Source organism: Pleurodeles waltl, chromosome 1_2 (genome assembly GCF_031143425.1).
Source record: "Pleurodeles waltl isolate 20211129_DDA chromosome 1_2, aPleWal1.hap1.20221129, whole genome shotgun sequence".
NCBI classification, from domain to species: Eukaryota; Metazoa; Chordata; class Amphibia; order Caudata; family Salamandridae; genus Pleurodeles; species Pleurodeles waltl.
In genome coordinates, this window is record NC_090437.1 from 117,316,533 (window position 1) to 117,332,499 (window position 15,967).

Consider the following 15,967-nt stretch of genomic DNA (forward strand, 5'->3'; position numbering starts at 1 on the left):
AGCGTTTTCTTTCATGTGTAAGTTCTGTGCGACTACAGTGGTATTGCATGTGCTTTGCATGTCTCCTAGATAAGCACTGGCTGCTCAGCTACAGCTACCTCTAGAGAGCCTGGCTTCTAGATGCTGCCTACACTTCACTAAGAGGGGATACCTGGACCTGTATAAGGTGTAAGTACCTTAGATACCCACCACACACCAGGCCCGCTTCCTACAGCTAGCAACTCCAGTTACTTGCTATGGAGATGTTTGTGGACTAGTGTCCAGCATTCCTGGACAGTGACATTTTCTGAATGTGCAACCCAGCCCATGAGGGAGGCGTCCATTGTTATGGTTCTCTGCAGAACTGGGTCCAGGAAAGCCCGTCCTTTTAGGAGATTTTTGGTGTTCCAAAGAGTGGCTAGCTCACAGCCGACAAACACTAGATCCTCCCCTTTACACTCCGCTTGAGACCAATGGTGCATTAAGTATTCTAGCAATTAACATGTTGAGTCTGGCAGGAGATACTATGGCTATACATGAAGCCATCATACCGAGGAGACACATGACTGTCCTCACTGTTACCTGCTGATGGGGCTGAAACTTGGGAATAAGTGCCTGGAAGGACTGAATCCGGGTGGCATTGGGGTAAGCTATCCCCCGTTATGAATCGAGGATGGCTTGGATTAAGCTATCCCTTGTGAATCTAGGTAGGGTTGTATTTAGAGAGGCTGAAGGTGTGACTTGACTGTACTGATCGTAAAGGCTACTTGAAGATGATTTATTGTGGCCTGAGTAAGCTGGAGGCACTGTTGATGAGTAGCACGATGTTGATGAGCCAATTGTCTAAATATGGAAAAACGTGTATGTTTTGCCTGCACAGGTGAGCTGCTACTACTGCAAGAAAACCAGTGAAAACCCTGAGTGCAGTTGTGACCGCCGAAGGGGAGCACTTTTTATTGGAAATGTGGTTTATTGCAAACTTAAGGTATCAGCGATTAGTTGGGTGAATATGAATGTGGAACTAGGCATCCTTCAGGTTGAATGCTTCTATGAAGTTGCCTAGTTGTAGTAAGAAGAGGACATCTTGGAGAGTAACCATGTGAAAGTGCTCTGATAGAATGTATTTGTTTAGGGTTCCAAGGTCTAAAATTGGTCTTACGGATCTGTCATAAGGAAGTAGAGTGAGTAGACTTGTGTTCCTTTCTCGTGTATTGGCACCGGTCTATGGCCCCTTTTTTGAGGGGTGTGTTAACTTTCTCTTTATGTCAGTAGTATGGCGTAGCATGCCTTAGAGTATCTGCAAATATTGTGCCGAGCGTTGGGCTGAGAAGAGCGTTTCAAATAGAAAATCATCCTCTGAAGGCTAGGTATGTAATTGAAGCTTGTGAAAGGCAGCAGCTCTGCCTAGCAAGTCATGGTAGGTGGTGGAGCTGTCTGGTGGTGAGGGTTTATAGAGGGACATAGATCTAGATCCACATTGTCTGGTGGCTTTGCATCATAGGAGTCTCATGGATCATCGCAAGAAGGGATGTATGGGTCGTCTCCCCCCGCCTCTCTCTCTCCTGTGTAGGAGTGAATGGAACCCTGGAGAGTATGGGGCATGCTCAACTGGTGAAGGCGGTGATGAGTGCATGTGGTGCACAGCAGGAGGTGTTAGTAGACTGAGGTGCCCTGGAGTTGTCCACTTCTATCGTGGTGTTGAAGCGTCCAAAGCTTCTTCAAAACACACTGTCTTTTGGCCATCTGTGCCCCAGAAGGAGGTCTCGCACGGATAGGCCAGTATCTGGGTGTATCATGATATTTTTCTGTCTGAAGTCTATCTCATTCTGCAGCCTTTGAAACACCGGTTCCACAGGTTCAGAACCACAAGAATGTTTGCTGAATGTAAAAGATTTCAGCTCCGATGTCTAAGTCTTCGGAGCCAGTATCTTGGGTGCCGAGGGTTTTGGGTCAGAAGACAGAATTTTCAGTGTTGAAGTGGAGCAGTACTTCAACACCAAAGGCTTCGGTCCAGAGGGTTTGCTCAACTCCGATGGAGAATGAGTTGGCTCAGTGGCCTGTGCTCTGTTTTTCAGCACCAACCTGAAGCTGGGCATGTCAGATACATCTGGTGGGGGCCGACCATGGCCCCAAGGCAATGGTGGCCCAGCAACAGTCTTTGGCCGTTCGGAGGAAGGCAGGCAACCATTGGTAGATGTCTGCTGGGATCGGGGTCGAGGTGGAAGGGGCACATTACTCACAGGCTGACCTGGATTGAAGTCCTGCATCTCCAGTTCAGACCCGGAACTATCCTCGTGGGAGAAGGTGCCCTCATCAGCAACCGACACTTTAGTCTGAGTCTCCTATAGAAGGTCTTCAGAACTGAAGAGGTCTAGTGTATCTTCGGCACTGTGGCTGGACATCTCAAGACATTGAGCTCTACAGTCACTCAGCGTCCACTTCAACCAAAAACACTTGCAGGGCTCATGGGTAGTTTACACACCCGATGGAGATCGGTGCGTGAGCACTTTGCGTGGTATTGAGGGCAGAAAGGCATCCGTTCTATCACAGGGTGGACATGGCGTGAAGGGAACGTCAAAACTTAAGTCTGCCCTGAAGGACGAAAGCCCACGAAGGGCTGCAGTCGACTCGAGTCACTCTGATGAAGTTGACGGACGAGGAAAACGGAGAAGAGCCATGCTCAAAAACGATACCACCAGTAGAATATGGAAAGACAAAATGATAATAGTGTTCAACCAGAGCACAGCAGCACACATTCGAACCTGACAGCAGAAGAAAACAATCTAACAATGGTGTTGATGATCATGTGCATTACCATCAAGAAGAGGAATCACTCTACCTCATGACTCGAAAGACTTTCTTAGAAGAAAAACAACTTGCACACTTGCAAGGCCGAAACTAGATTGTGAGAATATGCCAAAAATGTTTATCTACAGCCACACATGACTCGAACAAAATACTACACGTTGACCTGGCAATTATTATATTCTAAAAACAACAAAAAAAAATCCTCCAACACACATTCTCATCTTCCTACCAAACATTTTACTGAGTTACCCAACCAGGCTGCATGAAACAAAATAAAACAGATGCATACAAATTTAAAAAAGGGCAAAATTTCTAGTTATAACCAATACTAACGAAAACTCAGCACCTAACCTCAAACTACTGATTCCTACCAGGGATGAATTTAAGAACTCTGCTCTTCGGGTAGTAATCCGTTCCAGACTGAGCAGAACCATCTCGCGTGCTACACCGTACTTTTGATGTTCTGTTTTGATCTCCTCTTCTGATAACCTTAACATTTAATACTGTGACTCCTTCCAGCTCTTGTGGTTCACGAACTTGGTATGTAGATTCTTCAAACTCTACAGTAGGCGCTGGAACAAGTAAATGCAAAAAAAAAAAAAAAAAAAGGTAACTGATGGCTGTGACCCACACATCAAATGCTTCATCTTATTTCCAACAAAAATGACATGAGGTCATTATCAACTCCCCATTCTCATAGTAAAACTTAAGTCCATCCAATGTCTATCAACATTCTACATTGATTTCTGAAAGGCCCCTAATTTTCTGTTGGTAATTTTGCAGCCACAAAACAGAGAACACTCTTGGCTTACCATCTTCCTCATTTGAGATAGTTATGATGGCCATGTCAATCTTTCCAATTCGAGCACCACTCCAGTGGCTGCCAAGTGGGTTACTGAGATGCACCTTAAACTGCTCTTCTGGCTCAAACATGGCATCGTTATTTATAAGGACAGAGCAGTTCTTTACCTAGAAGCCAAGGAAGACACACATATACGGAGAGCAGTGAATAATAACAAACAAGACCAGATGCTGCAAAGATATAAAAATCAGTAAGCAAAATGTTGTGAACACTTGTGTGACGGAAGGGTGGAGGAGAGAGGATAACTGCGTGAGGAAGTCATTTTCAGGGGGGGGGGGGGGGGGGGGGGTAGAGACATAGGCTGAAAATGCACAGCTCCCACTGATATTCCTTTTCTTTCCTGATTACTCAGACCCTCTTGCTGATCTTCCTTACAACCTTTGTCAAGACCACCTTTTACACAAGGCTGTGAACATGTTAAAACATACCTAAATAAGCATCTTGCAGATTTACACAGAAATTTATGTTACACTTCCCCATACCTTGTAGAATGTGTTATTAAAGGATAACTATTCTGACCTTCTATTTACAGTGTAATTTGTTCAGAAATCTGTGTTTTCTTAGCGGTCTTAAAGAACAACTTACTTACCTTCAGTAACAATTTATCTGGTAGAGACACATGCTAGTTGCAGATTCCTTACCTTAGAATTTCCCCAGATGTCAGATTGGATCTGGAGATTTTTTTCTTCGAGCAGTACTCTTGCATGCTGTGAGGTGGCGTTGGTCGACTCCGCGTCCGTCGTTGGCACGGTGGTCGCCGCAATGACATCCGGGTCGAATATGGGTGGCGCCTCGCCACGGTGACGTCAATTTCTTTTCACGACTTTCCACGACGAAGCGCGGAGCCATGAAGGACACTGAAATGGTGCGCCACAGGTAAGGCCCTTAAAGGGGAATCCCTATCCCTAGAAATCACTTTGTAAGCAGGTAGGATGGGTGGGTCAGTAAGGCATCAGTGTAGGGAAATGCCTCCCTTGGCATGGTTACCCCCTAACTTTTTGCCTTTTGTTGATGCCAGTTATGGGAAGTTGGCTCTGTATATACTATCTAAAAGTGAGAGATAGTGTGCACAGAGTCCAAGGGTTCCCCTTAGCGGTTGATAGTGGCAAAATTAGATAATTCTAATGCTCTATTTTGTGGTAGTGTGGTCGAGGGAGCACTGGGATGGCAGACAGTCACTAGGAAGAAGGGAGTTATCGACCATAGTTGGTTCTGAGTTGGGGGCGGCAGTACAATATAGCAAAAATTGGTGTTCAGTGGGTTTCTTAGAGCTTTTGGCCCATGTGCCACTGTAACTGCTGCACCATTCAAATCAAAGCCTTAGTGTTTCTAAGGTAACTGCACTTTCGAATGCTTGTTTACTAGTAAAAGATAGCAATAATCACTCTACAGTGGGTTTTCCTAGAGATTGTGGCTCCTATGCCACTGCACCTGCTGCATCATTCAAATCAAGGCCTTAGTGCTTGCACGGTAACTGCACTTGTGAATGCTTTTTCACCAGGAGAATAGTGCAATAATCGTTGTTCAGTAGGTTTGCTAGAGCTTTTTGCCTGTGCTACTTCACCTGCTGCCCTATTCAAATCAAGGTCCTAGTGACTGCAAGCTAACTGCTTGTTTAGCAGTAAAATACAGGACTAATCAGCATTAAGTGGGGGTACTAGAGCTTCTGAACCCTGTGCCACTGCACCTGCTGCACTATTTAAATCATGCCCCTACTGACTGCAAGGTACTACCCTTGTGACTGCTTGGTTACTAATAAAACATAACAATAATTTGTATTCAGTGGGCTTCCAAGAGCTTCTGGCCCCTGTGCAACTATACCTGTTGCACCATTCAAATAATGGCCTTAGTTCCTGCAAGGTAACTGCACTTGTGACTGCTTGTTTACTAGTAGAAGATAGCAATGATCTGTGTTCAGTCGGTTTCCTAGAGGCTTTAGCCCCTGTGCCACTCCACCTCTGCACCATTCAAGTCATGGCCCTAGTGCCCGCAAGTTAACTACACTTGTGACAGCTTGTTTAGTAGTAAAATACAGACACAGTTGCAGATGGAAAACAATTATTGTGTAGCTAAGCATAAAGACAAATGCTTTCATAAAAATTGCCTTTAAACTTATCCAGCTCTCCAAAACGAGTTGCCACAGATTTCATAAATAAAGCATGGGCTTTACATATCGAAGTAAAAAACAAGCATTGTTAAATTGTGTGACAACGTAGCAGACTCTTTCCTGTGAAAACCCCTTATCCCGTGCTAGACAGTGAATGGGCCATAAATAGCATAAATTACCTATTAATTTTCAAACATGATTTTAGAAAAATTCATGCTTCCACCCACCCCGAAAATGGCAATAGTGAATTTCATGCCTCACGAATGAAAGGCAAACGTTTTGTGCAGCTGAAGAACGACATACCATTTGAGATGGCTCTCGCTAAAATAACATTAAAAAAAACTTACAAGTATGTTCTATGGAGAAAGTACACTGCATTAATTTTTCCTCCAAACACTCTGTAGGAAGTTGGCTCTGTATATACTATTTAAAAGTGAGAAATAGTGTGCACAGAGTCCAAGGGTTCCCCTTAGAGGTAAGATAGTGGCAAAAGTAGATAATTCTAATGCTCTATTTTGTGGTAGTGTGGTCGAGCAGTAGGCTTATCAGAGGGTAGTCTTAAGCATTTGTTGTACACAAACAGGCAATAAATGAGGAACGCACACTAAAAGACAATTCCAGGCCAATAGGTTTTTATATAGAAAAATATATTTTCTTAGTTTATTTTAAGAACCACAGGTTCAAGATTTACAGTTAATACTTTAAATGTAAGGTACTTCACTTAGATACTTTAGGAACTTTGAATGAAAACAATATCATGCACAGTCTTTGTAAAAATGGCAATAAGCTATTTTCAAAGTGGACACTGCAAAAATCAACAGTTCCTGGGGGAGGTAAGTGAAGGTTAGATTAGGAGGTAAGTAAAACACTTACAAGTCTCAGTCCTGGGGTATAGGCAGCCCACCGTTGGGGGCTCAAGGCAACCCCAGAGTTACCACACCAGCAGCTCAGGGCTGGCCAAGTGCAGAGGTCAAAGAGGTGCCCAAAACACATAGGAGCCTATGGAGACCACAGGTGCTCCGGTTCCAGTCTGCCAGCAGGTAAGTACCTGCGTCCTCGGGGGGGGCAGACCAGGGTGTTTGTAGAGCACTGGGGGGTGTGGTGGGGGGGAGGGGGAAGGGAGGACACAAGTAGGCACACAAAACACACCCTCAGCAGCACAGGGGCCGCTGGGTGCAGTGTGCAAAGCAGGCGTTGTTTTTTTGTATAGGTTTCAATGGAGGGACCTGGGGGTCACTCTAGCGGTGCAGGCAGGCACATGGGTGGCTTCTCGGGACAGCCACCACCTGGGCAAGGCAGAGGGTTGCCTGGGGTCACTCCTGCATCAACGTTCGGTTCCTTTAGGTCCTGGGGGCTGCGGGTACAGTGTTGGTTCCAGGCGTCGGGTCCCTTGTTACAGGCAGTCGCGGTCAGGGGGAGCCTCTGGAATCTCTCTGCAGGTGTCACTGTGAGGGCTCAGGGGGGGTCGTCTCACAGCTCGCAGTCACCGGGGAGTCCTCCCTGAGGTGTTGGTTCTCTGGATCTCGAGCCGGGGGCATCGGGTGCAGAGTGGGAGGTCTCACGCTTCCAGCAGGTAATGTTAAGTCTTTGGAAGTTGCTTCTTTGTTGCAAATAAGTAGCTGGTTTTGAACAGGGCCGCTGTTCACGGGAGTATCTTGGTCCTTTAGTCCAGGGCAGTCCACTGAGGCTTCAGAGGTCGCTGGTCCCTGTCGGATGCATCGCTGGGGCAGGTTTTCGAAGTTGGAGACAGGCCGGTAGGGCTGGGGCCAAAGCAGTTGTCATCTTCCTCCTTCTCTGCAGGCTTGTAGGTCAGCAGTCCTTGTTTCTTAAGGTTGCAGGAATCTGATTTCCTGGGATCTGGGAAGCCCCTAAATACTGAATTTAGAGGGGTGTTTAGGTCTGGGAGGGCAGTAGCCAATGGCTACTGTCTTTGAGGGTGGCTACACCCTCTTTGTGCCTCCTCCATGTGGGGAGGGGGGCACATCCCTAATCCTATTGGTCGAATCCTCCAAACTCAAGATGGAGGATTTCTCAAGTCAGGGGTCACCTCAGGTCAGGACACCTTAGGGGCTGTCCTGACTGGTGGGTGGTGACTCCTTTTTCTCATTATCTCCTCCAGCCTTGCCGCCAAAAGAGGGGGCAGTGGCCAGAGGGGCAGGCATCTCCACTAGCTGGTATGCCCTGGGACGCTGTAACACAAGGGGTGAGCCTTTGAGGCTCACCGCCAGGTGTTACAGTTCCTGCAGGGGGAGGTGAGAAGCACCTCCACCCAGTACAGGCTTTGTTCCTGGCAACAGAGTGACAAAGACACTCTCCCCATGTGGCCAGCAACATGTCTGGTGTGTGGCAGGCTGGCAGAAACTGGTCAGCCTACACTAGAAGTTGGGTAGATATTCAGGGGGCATCTCTAAGATGCCGTCTGGGTATATGTCACAATAAATTGCACACTGGCATCAGTGTGCATTTATTGTGCTGAGAAGTTTGATACCAAACTTCCCAGTTTTCAGTGTAGCCATTATGGAACTGTGGAGTTCGTGTTTGACAAACTCCCAGACCATATACTCTTATGGCTACCCTGCGCTTACAATGTCTAAGGTTTTGCTTAGACACTGTAGGGGCATAGTGCTCATGCACACATGCCCTCACCTGTGGTATAGTGCAGCCTGCCTTAGGGCTGTAAGGCCTGCTAGAGGGGTGACTTACCTATGCCACAGGCAGTGTGAGGTTGGCATGGCACTCTGAGGGGAGTGCCATGTCGACTTAGTCATTTTCTCCTCACCAGCACACACAAGCTGAGAGGCAGTGTGCATGTGCTGAGTGAGGGGTCCCCAGGGTGGCATAAGGCATGCTGCAGCCCTAAGAGACCTTCCCTGGCATCAGGGCCCTCTGTACCAGGGGTACCAGTTACAAGGGCCTTACCCGAGTGTCAGGGTTTTGCCAACTGTGGAGACAAAGGTACAGTTTAGGGAAAGAACACTGGTGCTGGGTCCCGGTTAGCAGGGTGCCAGCACACTTTCAAATCATAACTTAGCATCAGCAAAGGCAAAAAGTTAGGGGGTAACCATACCAAGGAGGCATTTCCTTACAGTTACCACGTGAAAGTATTCTGATAGGATGTAAAAATTGAGGGTTCTGAGATCTAGTATTGGTCTCAATGTTCCGTCTTTTTGGGGAATAAGGAAGTACAGTGAGTAAACCCCTGTTCCTATTTGATGGTGTGGTACAGGCTCTATGGCTTGTTTGAGTAATAGTGACTGTACCTCACCTCTGTTTGCAACATGGAAATGTATTGGGAGGAGAGTTTGTGTGGTTTTGGAGGTATATCTGGAGGAATTTGTGTGAATTCTATGCAGTAACCATTGTGGATAATTGATAATACCCAGTTGTCTGTTGTAATGGGTAACCAGAGTTTGTGGAACTTTTGCAGTCTTCCTCCCACAGGGGAAGTGTGGTGAAGGAAGATGTGGAGCAAGTCACTGTTTTGTGTGTGAAGTTTGCTTTGATGGCTGGTATTTTCCCCTACCTCTGGGGAATTAGCCTCTGTAAGTTCTTCTAAACTCACCTCATTGGTACTGAGACTGGTAAGACGGTTTAGATTGTGAGGTGGATGCCTCAGATGTTTGGGCTCTAAAACCACCCCTGTATTGAGGCTTTCGAAATGAACCTCTTTACTGTGTAGAATAAAGAGCACCCATGGCTTTAGCAGTGTCAGAGTCTTTTTTCATTTTTTTTAATGGCTGTATCAACCTTAGTGCCAAAAAGCTGTTTTTCATTAAATGGCATGTTTAGGACAGCCTGCTGGATTTCCGGTTTAAAACCTGACGACCAAAGCCAGTGGTCCGTGTCTCCGAATGGTGTCCACAGTATTGATTGTTCTTGCTGCTGTGTCTGCAGAGTCTAGAGCTGACCTAATTTGGTTATTTGTAATAGCCTGCCCTTCCTCGACTATTTGCTGGGCTCTTTTTTGTTGATCTTTTGGGAGATGTTAAATGATATCTTTCATCTCATCCCAGTGGACCCCAATGTACCTAGCCAGTAGTGCTTGGGAGTTGGCTAGTCTACATTGATTGGCTGCTTGCGAGGCCACTCTTACCAGCAGCATCAAATTTTCTGCTTTCTTTGTCTGGTGGCGGTGCATCACCAGACGACTGGGAGTTAGCCCTTTTCCTTACAGCACTGACAACGGAATCGGGAGGTAGCTGCTGGGTAATGAAAGCTGGATCAGGAGGCAGCGGCATATATTTCTTTTCTACTCTAGGAGTGATGATTCTTGCCTTAACTGGTTCTGGAAAAATGTGATGTGCATGTTTTACCATGCCTGGAAGCATGGGGAGGGACTGGTACGTAGTGTGAGTGGAGGATAACATATTAAAAAGAAAATCATCCTCAAGAGGTTCTGTGTGCATGGCTACGTTATGGTATGACGCTTCCCTAGCTAGAACCTGAGTGTATGAAGTGCTATCTTCTGGGGGCGATGGTTCTGAAGGATAGCAGTCTGGACTGTTATCAGAAATGGGATCATCGTAGAGGTCCCATGGGTCGACATTATCTTGGTGTGAATCTGCAGTGTACTGGAGCCTGTGCAGTAGGGGTAGTAGGAGTACTGACGTGCTGTCCTGCCATGCCCGGTCTGTCCTCCTCGGACACTTGCTCGGAGTCGGACCCCCGAACGGAGACTGCAGTGTGCATTATCTCCTCTTCCTCCACGTCAAGACGTTCGATGCTTCTCAACACCATTTCCAACCTTCGCGCTCTTCTCTCTCGTAGAGTCTTCAAGCGGAAGGATCTGCAGGCCTCACAAGTATCCTCTCGATGGTCTGGAGATAGACAAAGGTTACAGACAAGATGTTTCCCCATATAAGGGAACATGGCGTGGCACCGAGGGCAGAAGCTAAATGGGGTCCGGTCCGTGAGACTTTGATGAGGTTTAGTCGGCCGACCAGGCCTGAGTTGGGCGCGGGTGCCCCCAAGGGCGAGTAAAGGAGTTGGATCCGCCGGTACCGAAGTGTCGATGTTAGATGGTACGTGATCAAAACAATACCGACTAATTAGAGAGGTACTTTTCCTACTCGAACTACCAGAGCGAAAAGAAACACGTCCGAACCTGATGGCGGAAAGAAAATCTAAGATGGAGTCGATACCCATGCGCAATGGAGCCGAAGAGGAGTCACTCGATCCTGTGACTCAAAAACACTTCTCCGAAGAAAAACAACCTGTAACACTCCAAGCCCAACACTAGATGGCAGACTATGCATAGCATGTGTATTTGCAGCTACACATGCTATCAAACGTATATGTATGTAGGAAGTTGGCTCTGTATATACTATCTTAAAATGAGAAATAGTGTGCACAGACTCCAAGGGTTCCACTTAGATGTTGATAGTGGCAAAATTAGATAATACTAATGCTCTATTTTATGGTAGTGTGGTCGAGCAGTAGGCTTATCAGAGGGTAGTGTTAGGCATTTGTTGTACACACAAAGGCAATAAATGAGGAACACACACTCAAAGACTTACTCCAGGCCAATAGGTTTTTATAGAAAAAATATATTTTCTTAATTTATTTTAGAACCACAAGCTTCAAGATTTGAGGTAGGTACATAAAATGCAAGGTACTTCACACAGGTAAGTATAGAACTTTGATTTAAAACAGTAGTACACACAGCTTTGGTTAAAATGGCAATAGGCTATTTTAAAAGTGGACACTGTACAAAAATCAACAGTTCCTGGGGCAGGTAAGTAATGGTTAGGTTTCTCAGGTAACTAAAGCACTTACATAGTCAGTCTCCTGGGCATAGGCAGTCCACCATGGGGGGGGTTCAAGGCAACCCCACAGCCACAGCACCATTAACACAGGGCCAGTCATGTGCAGAGGTCAAAGGAGGGCCCAAAACACATAGGTGCCTATGAAGAACAGGGGTGCTCCAATCCTAGTCTGCTTACAGGTAAGTACCTGCGTCCTCGGGGAGCAGATCAGGGGGGTTTTATAGAGCACTGGGGGGTGGGGGCACAACCCCACAAAACACAACCTCAGCAGCACAGGGGCGACCAGGTACAGTAGGCAAGGTAGACACTGGGTTTCCTACAGAAAGCAATGGAGGGACCTGGAGGTCACATAGGCGATGCAGACAGGGCACAGGGGGGCTTCTTGGGCCAGCCACCGACTGGGCTAGGATGAGGACCGCCTGCTGGTCACTCCTGCACTGGTAGGTGGTTCCTCTCGGTCCTGGGGGCTGCGGGTGCAATACTTGGTCCAGGCGTCAGGTTCCTTTGTTAGCAGGCAGCTGCGGTCAGATGGAGCCTCTAGATCCTCTCTGCAGACGTCGCTGTGGGGGTGCAGGAAGGACGACTCAGGGTGTCCACGTCATTGAAGTCGCCTGGGAGCCCTCTCTGTGGTGTTGGTTGTCCTGGACTCAAGCCGGGGGCGTCAGGTGCAGAGTGTGAAGACTCACGCTTCTGGCGGGAAGTGAGTGTCTCTTTAAAGTTGCTTCAAAGCTGCAAAGTTGTTGCAGTTTCTCAGCAGTGCCGCTGTTCTCAGCAGTTTCTTGGTCCTTTAGGTGCAGGGCAGTACTCTGAGTCCTCAGAGGTCGCTGGTCCTGTTGGATGCGTTGCTGTGCATGTTCTATGAGTCTGGAGACAGACCGGTAGGGCTGGGGCCAAGTCAGTTGGTGTCTGTCGTCTCTGCAGGGTTTTCAGGTCAGCGGTCTTTTTTTCTTCACGTTGCAGGAATCTGATTTCCTGGGTTCAGGGTTGCCCCTAGATACTAAATGTAGGGGTGTGTTTAGGTCTGGGGGACAGCAGCCAATGGCTACTGTCCTGGAGGGTGGCTATACCCTCTTTGTGCCTCCTCCCAGACGGGAGGGGGGCGCATCCCTATTCTTATTGGGGGAAATCCTCCAAACTCAAGATGGAGAATTTCTAAAGGCAGGGGTCACCTCAGCTCAGGGCACCTTAGGGGCTGTCCTGACTGGTAGGTGACTCCTCCTTGTTTTTCTCACTATCTCCTCCGGACTTCCCACCAAAATTGGGGGCTGTGTCCGGAGGGACAGACATCTCCACTAGCTGGGATGTCCTGGGGTGCTGCAACAGGCAGGAGCCTTTGAGGCTCACCGCCAGGTGTTACTGTTCATGAGGGGGAGATGAGAAGCACCTCCACCCAGTGCAGGCTTTGTTCCTGTCCACAGAGTGACAAAAAAGCACTCACCCCATGCGGCCAGAAACTCATCTGGTTGTGGCAGGCTGGCAGAAAGTGGTCAGCCTAGCACTAGGAATCTAAGATGCCCTCTGGGTGTATTGTACAATAAATCCCACACTGGCATCAGTGTGTGTTTATTATGCTGAGTAGTTTGATACCAAACTTCCCAGATTTCAGTCTAGCCATTATGGAACTGTGGAGTTCGGAACTGACAGACTCCCAGACCATATACTCTTTATGGCTACCCTGCACTTACAATGGCTAAGGATTGGCTTAGACACTGTAGGGGCATAGTGCTCATGCAACTATGCCCTCACCTGTGGTATAGTGCACCCTGTCTTAGGGCTGTAAGGCCTGCTAGAGGGGTGACTTACCTATACCACACGCAGTGGGATGTGGGCATGGCACCTTGAGGGGAGTGCCATGTCAACTTATTAATTTTCTCCCCACCAGCACACACAAGCTGTGAGGCAGTGTGCATGTGCTGAGTGAGGGGTCTCCCAGGGTGGCATAATACATGGTGCAGCCATTAGAAACCTTCCCTGGCCACAGGGCCCTTGGTACCATTTACAAGGGACTTATCTGGGTGCCAGGGCTGTGCCAATTGTGGGAACAAAGGTACAGTTTAGGGAAAGAACACTGGTGCTGGGGCCTGGTTATCAGGGTCCCAGCACACTTTCAATCATAACTGGCATCAACAAAAGTCAAACAGTTAGGGGGTAACCATGCCAATTTTGCCACTATCAGCCTCTAAGGGGAACCCTTGGACTCTGTGCACGCTATCTCTCACTTTGAGATAGTATATACAGAGCCAACATCCTACAGCATGTATCCACATAATCATAACGAAAGAGCCAGTACAAACAACTTTAACTGATCAAAAGTCTCAGGTCCTGTCCCACCACCTCCCCACCGAACAGACCTATTGAAGGATCCCCTCCTATATAGAGTTGCAATAGGACAATGGAGGTGAAGAGAAAGGGGAAATGAGCCTCGGGAAAGCAACTTCCACCTATCAGGAAGGTCAGGAATCAACAGCCCTGCAAGCGTAGCAGTGAGCTGGAAATATCCAACATTCTTAACTACAGACACTTAGCAGCACTAGTCCTCTAGGGCAGCCTATCATAACATTTCAGATTTCGTAGGGAGTACACAACCGATCATGAAATTTCAGATTTCATAGGGAGCACAATCATCCAAATATTGCATACACAGAAATTACATGAGCTCAAAAATATATTTTTTATTCCAAGTGCTCAAAGAACAAAATATTCATAAAAACTCATTCAAACAGGTTTTCCAATTTAACATCAATACAACATATTGCAATTGCACTTGACTGTCCATCCGTCAGTTAAAAGAGGGTGAAAGAACACCTAAATATAATATAAAAACAGGATGAGTGGTCCCCTCTTGGTAAACATTTTAAGGAATGTCATTTGGATAGTCATATGTCTAATTTGATGGTTATAGGCATTGAACATGTACAACTACATCGCAGCGGCGGTGACAAAGAACACCATCTCATATTGAGAGAAACCCTGTGGATAGATGCATTACGCTCAGTAGAGATTTGTTTAAATGTGGACAGAGAGATTCACACCATACTTTGAGGAATGGTGGCACACTAAGGGTGAGTGCGGGAAATGTAAATGTGGTGCTAATAAGGACTAAGATAACAGATGGTTCTGTCGGGTGAGGTTGAGGGCATGTTTACAGGATGTGGAGAAAGTATCAGACTACAATAAATTGCTGTGGTGGAAGCTGGCACGAACAAAGACAGGTGGTAACCTGACTAAGACTGGCCTTGACAGCTGGGAGTAGGTAGGATGTTGTAATGCGTCTCGAGGTATTTCAAAAATGCTAGCCTCAAGACGAACATGCTATATAATGTTGTAATGGGTGTTCTCTCTCCCGGCAGTTGCTTGCTGACTGGGAGAGAGAAAGCACCACGATTGAGAAGCACCCTTACAATAAGGGTGTTTGACACGCACTATGAGCTGGGCCTCTGCTTCATCACTTCATTTTGGTGACGAGCAGTTGTCAGCAAGAAACAATGGTAGATGCTCAACATGGATGCTTGGGACCCACCGTTTCCAGATTCAACGTAACCTGTTAAATCCACGCTATCCGCGATATCAAGTCAGGCGCTTCGAATACTTATTGCCGAAATCATTCGTACTTACTGTATGTACCTACTTTGACTGTGTGGCGTTTGTTTGTATAAATGCGCAATCTTTGTTTGAAGAGGCTCACCATGCGCGTGCTCTTCTACTGCGGTCTATATTCAAAGCAAACAAGCTCTATTGCCTAGCAACATATACGTCACACGCACATCTTCTGAAGTTATCGGCAGCCATCTTGGAGAGTTGGGAAAGCTCTCATTAAACAATACTGCAATTTCAAGAAAGGGGAACATGTGCTATCATCGATGATAAGGTTTGAGGAACCATGGTAATCTCAGCGATTTGTTTACTCTGACATCGACAGATTGACTACGTTCGTTATTGAGCCTCCTGCGGTGATAGGCACACCTTGAACTTAAAATAACGTTAACGAAATACAGAAATAGTAAAGAACTTGGAAACTGTGATGTGTAAAAAAAAATAAAAAGACATGGCTCTCGCAGCTACAGCAGTCAATTCCCCACCTCAGTTTTTGGTGCAACCTGGAAGACCACCAATAGAGTGGGAGGATCGGATAGATATGTTTGATAATTATCTTGAAGCTCTAGATGGTTCAGAATTCTCTTCTAATAGAAGAAGGGCAATTTTACTTAGATCCTTGGGCAAAGAGGGACATCATGTGATCAAATATTTGCCAAAGGCTGTTGATCAATCTGGGCAACCTATTGATGATGTATTTATAGAAGCGAGGTATAGACTGGAATTGAGGTTTGCTAAAACTGAAAAGGTTGTCATGCGAAGATTTAAGTTTTATACACAGCCCCAGAAAGAAGGTGAATCTGTGGATGAATTTGTTGCTCAGTTGAGAGAGCTTTCAGTTTAGTGTAGATT

General features: G+C 46.7%; 1 protein-coding gene across 1 annotated transcript in view; it reads right to left on the bottom strand.

The window, feature by feature from the left end:
* FRAS1 (Fraser extracellular matrix complex subunit 1) overlaps window positions 1-15,967 on the bottom strand; it is a 1,443,020-nt gene that overhangs the window by 880,738 nt on the left and 546,315 nt on the right. Inside the window, exons 11-12 of the mRNA XM_069205798.1 lie at window positions 3,600-3,756; window positions 3,159-3,359 (exon numbers count right to left, since the gene is read on the bottom strand). Of these exons, the coding sequence (XP_069061899.1) occupies window positions 3,159-3,359; window positions 3,600-3,756 (358 nt within the window). The remainder of the gene's footprint in view (window positions 1-3,158; window positions 3,360-3,599; window positions 3,757-15,967) is intronic.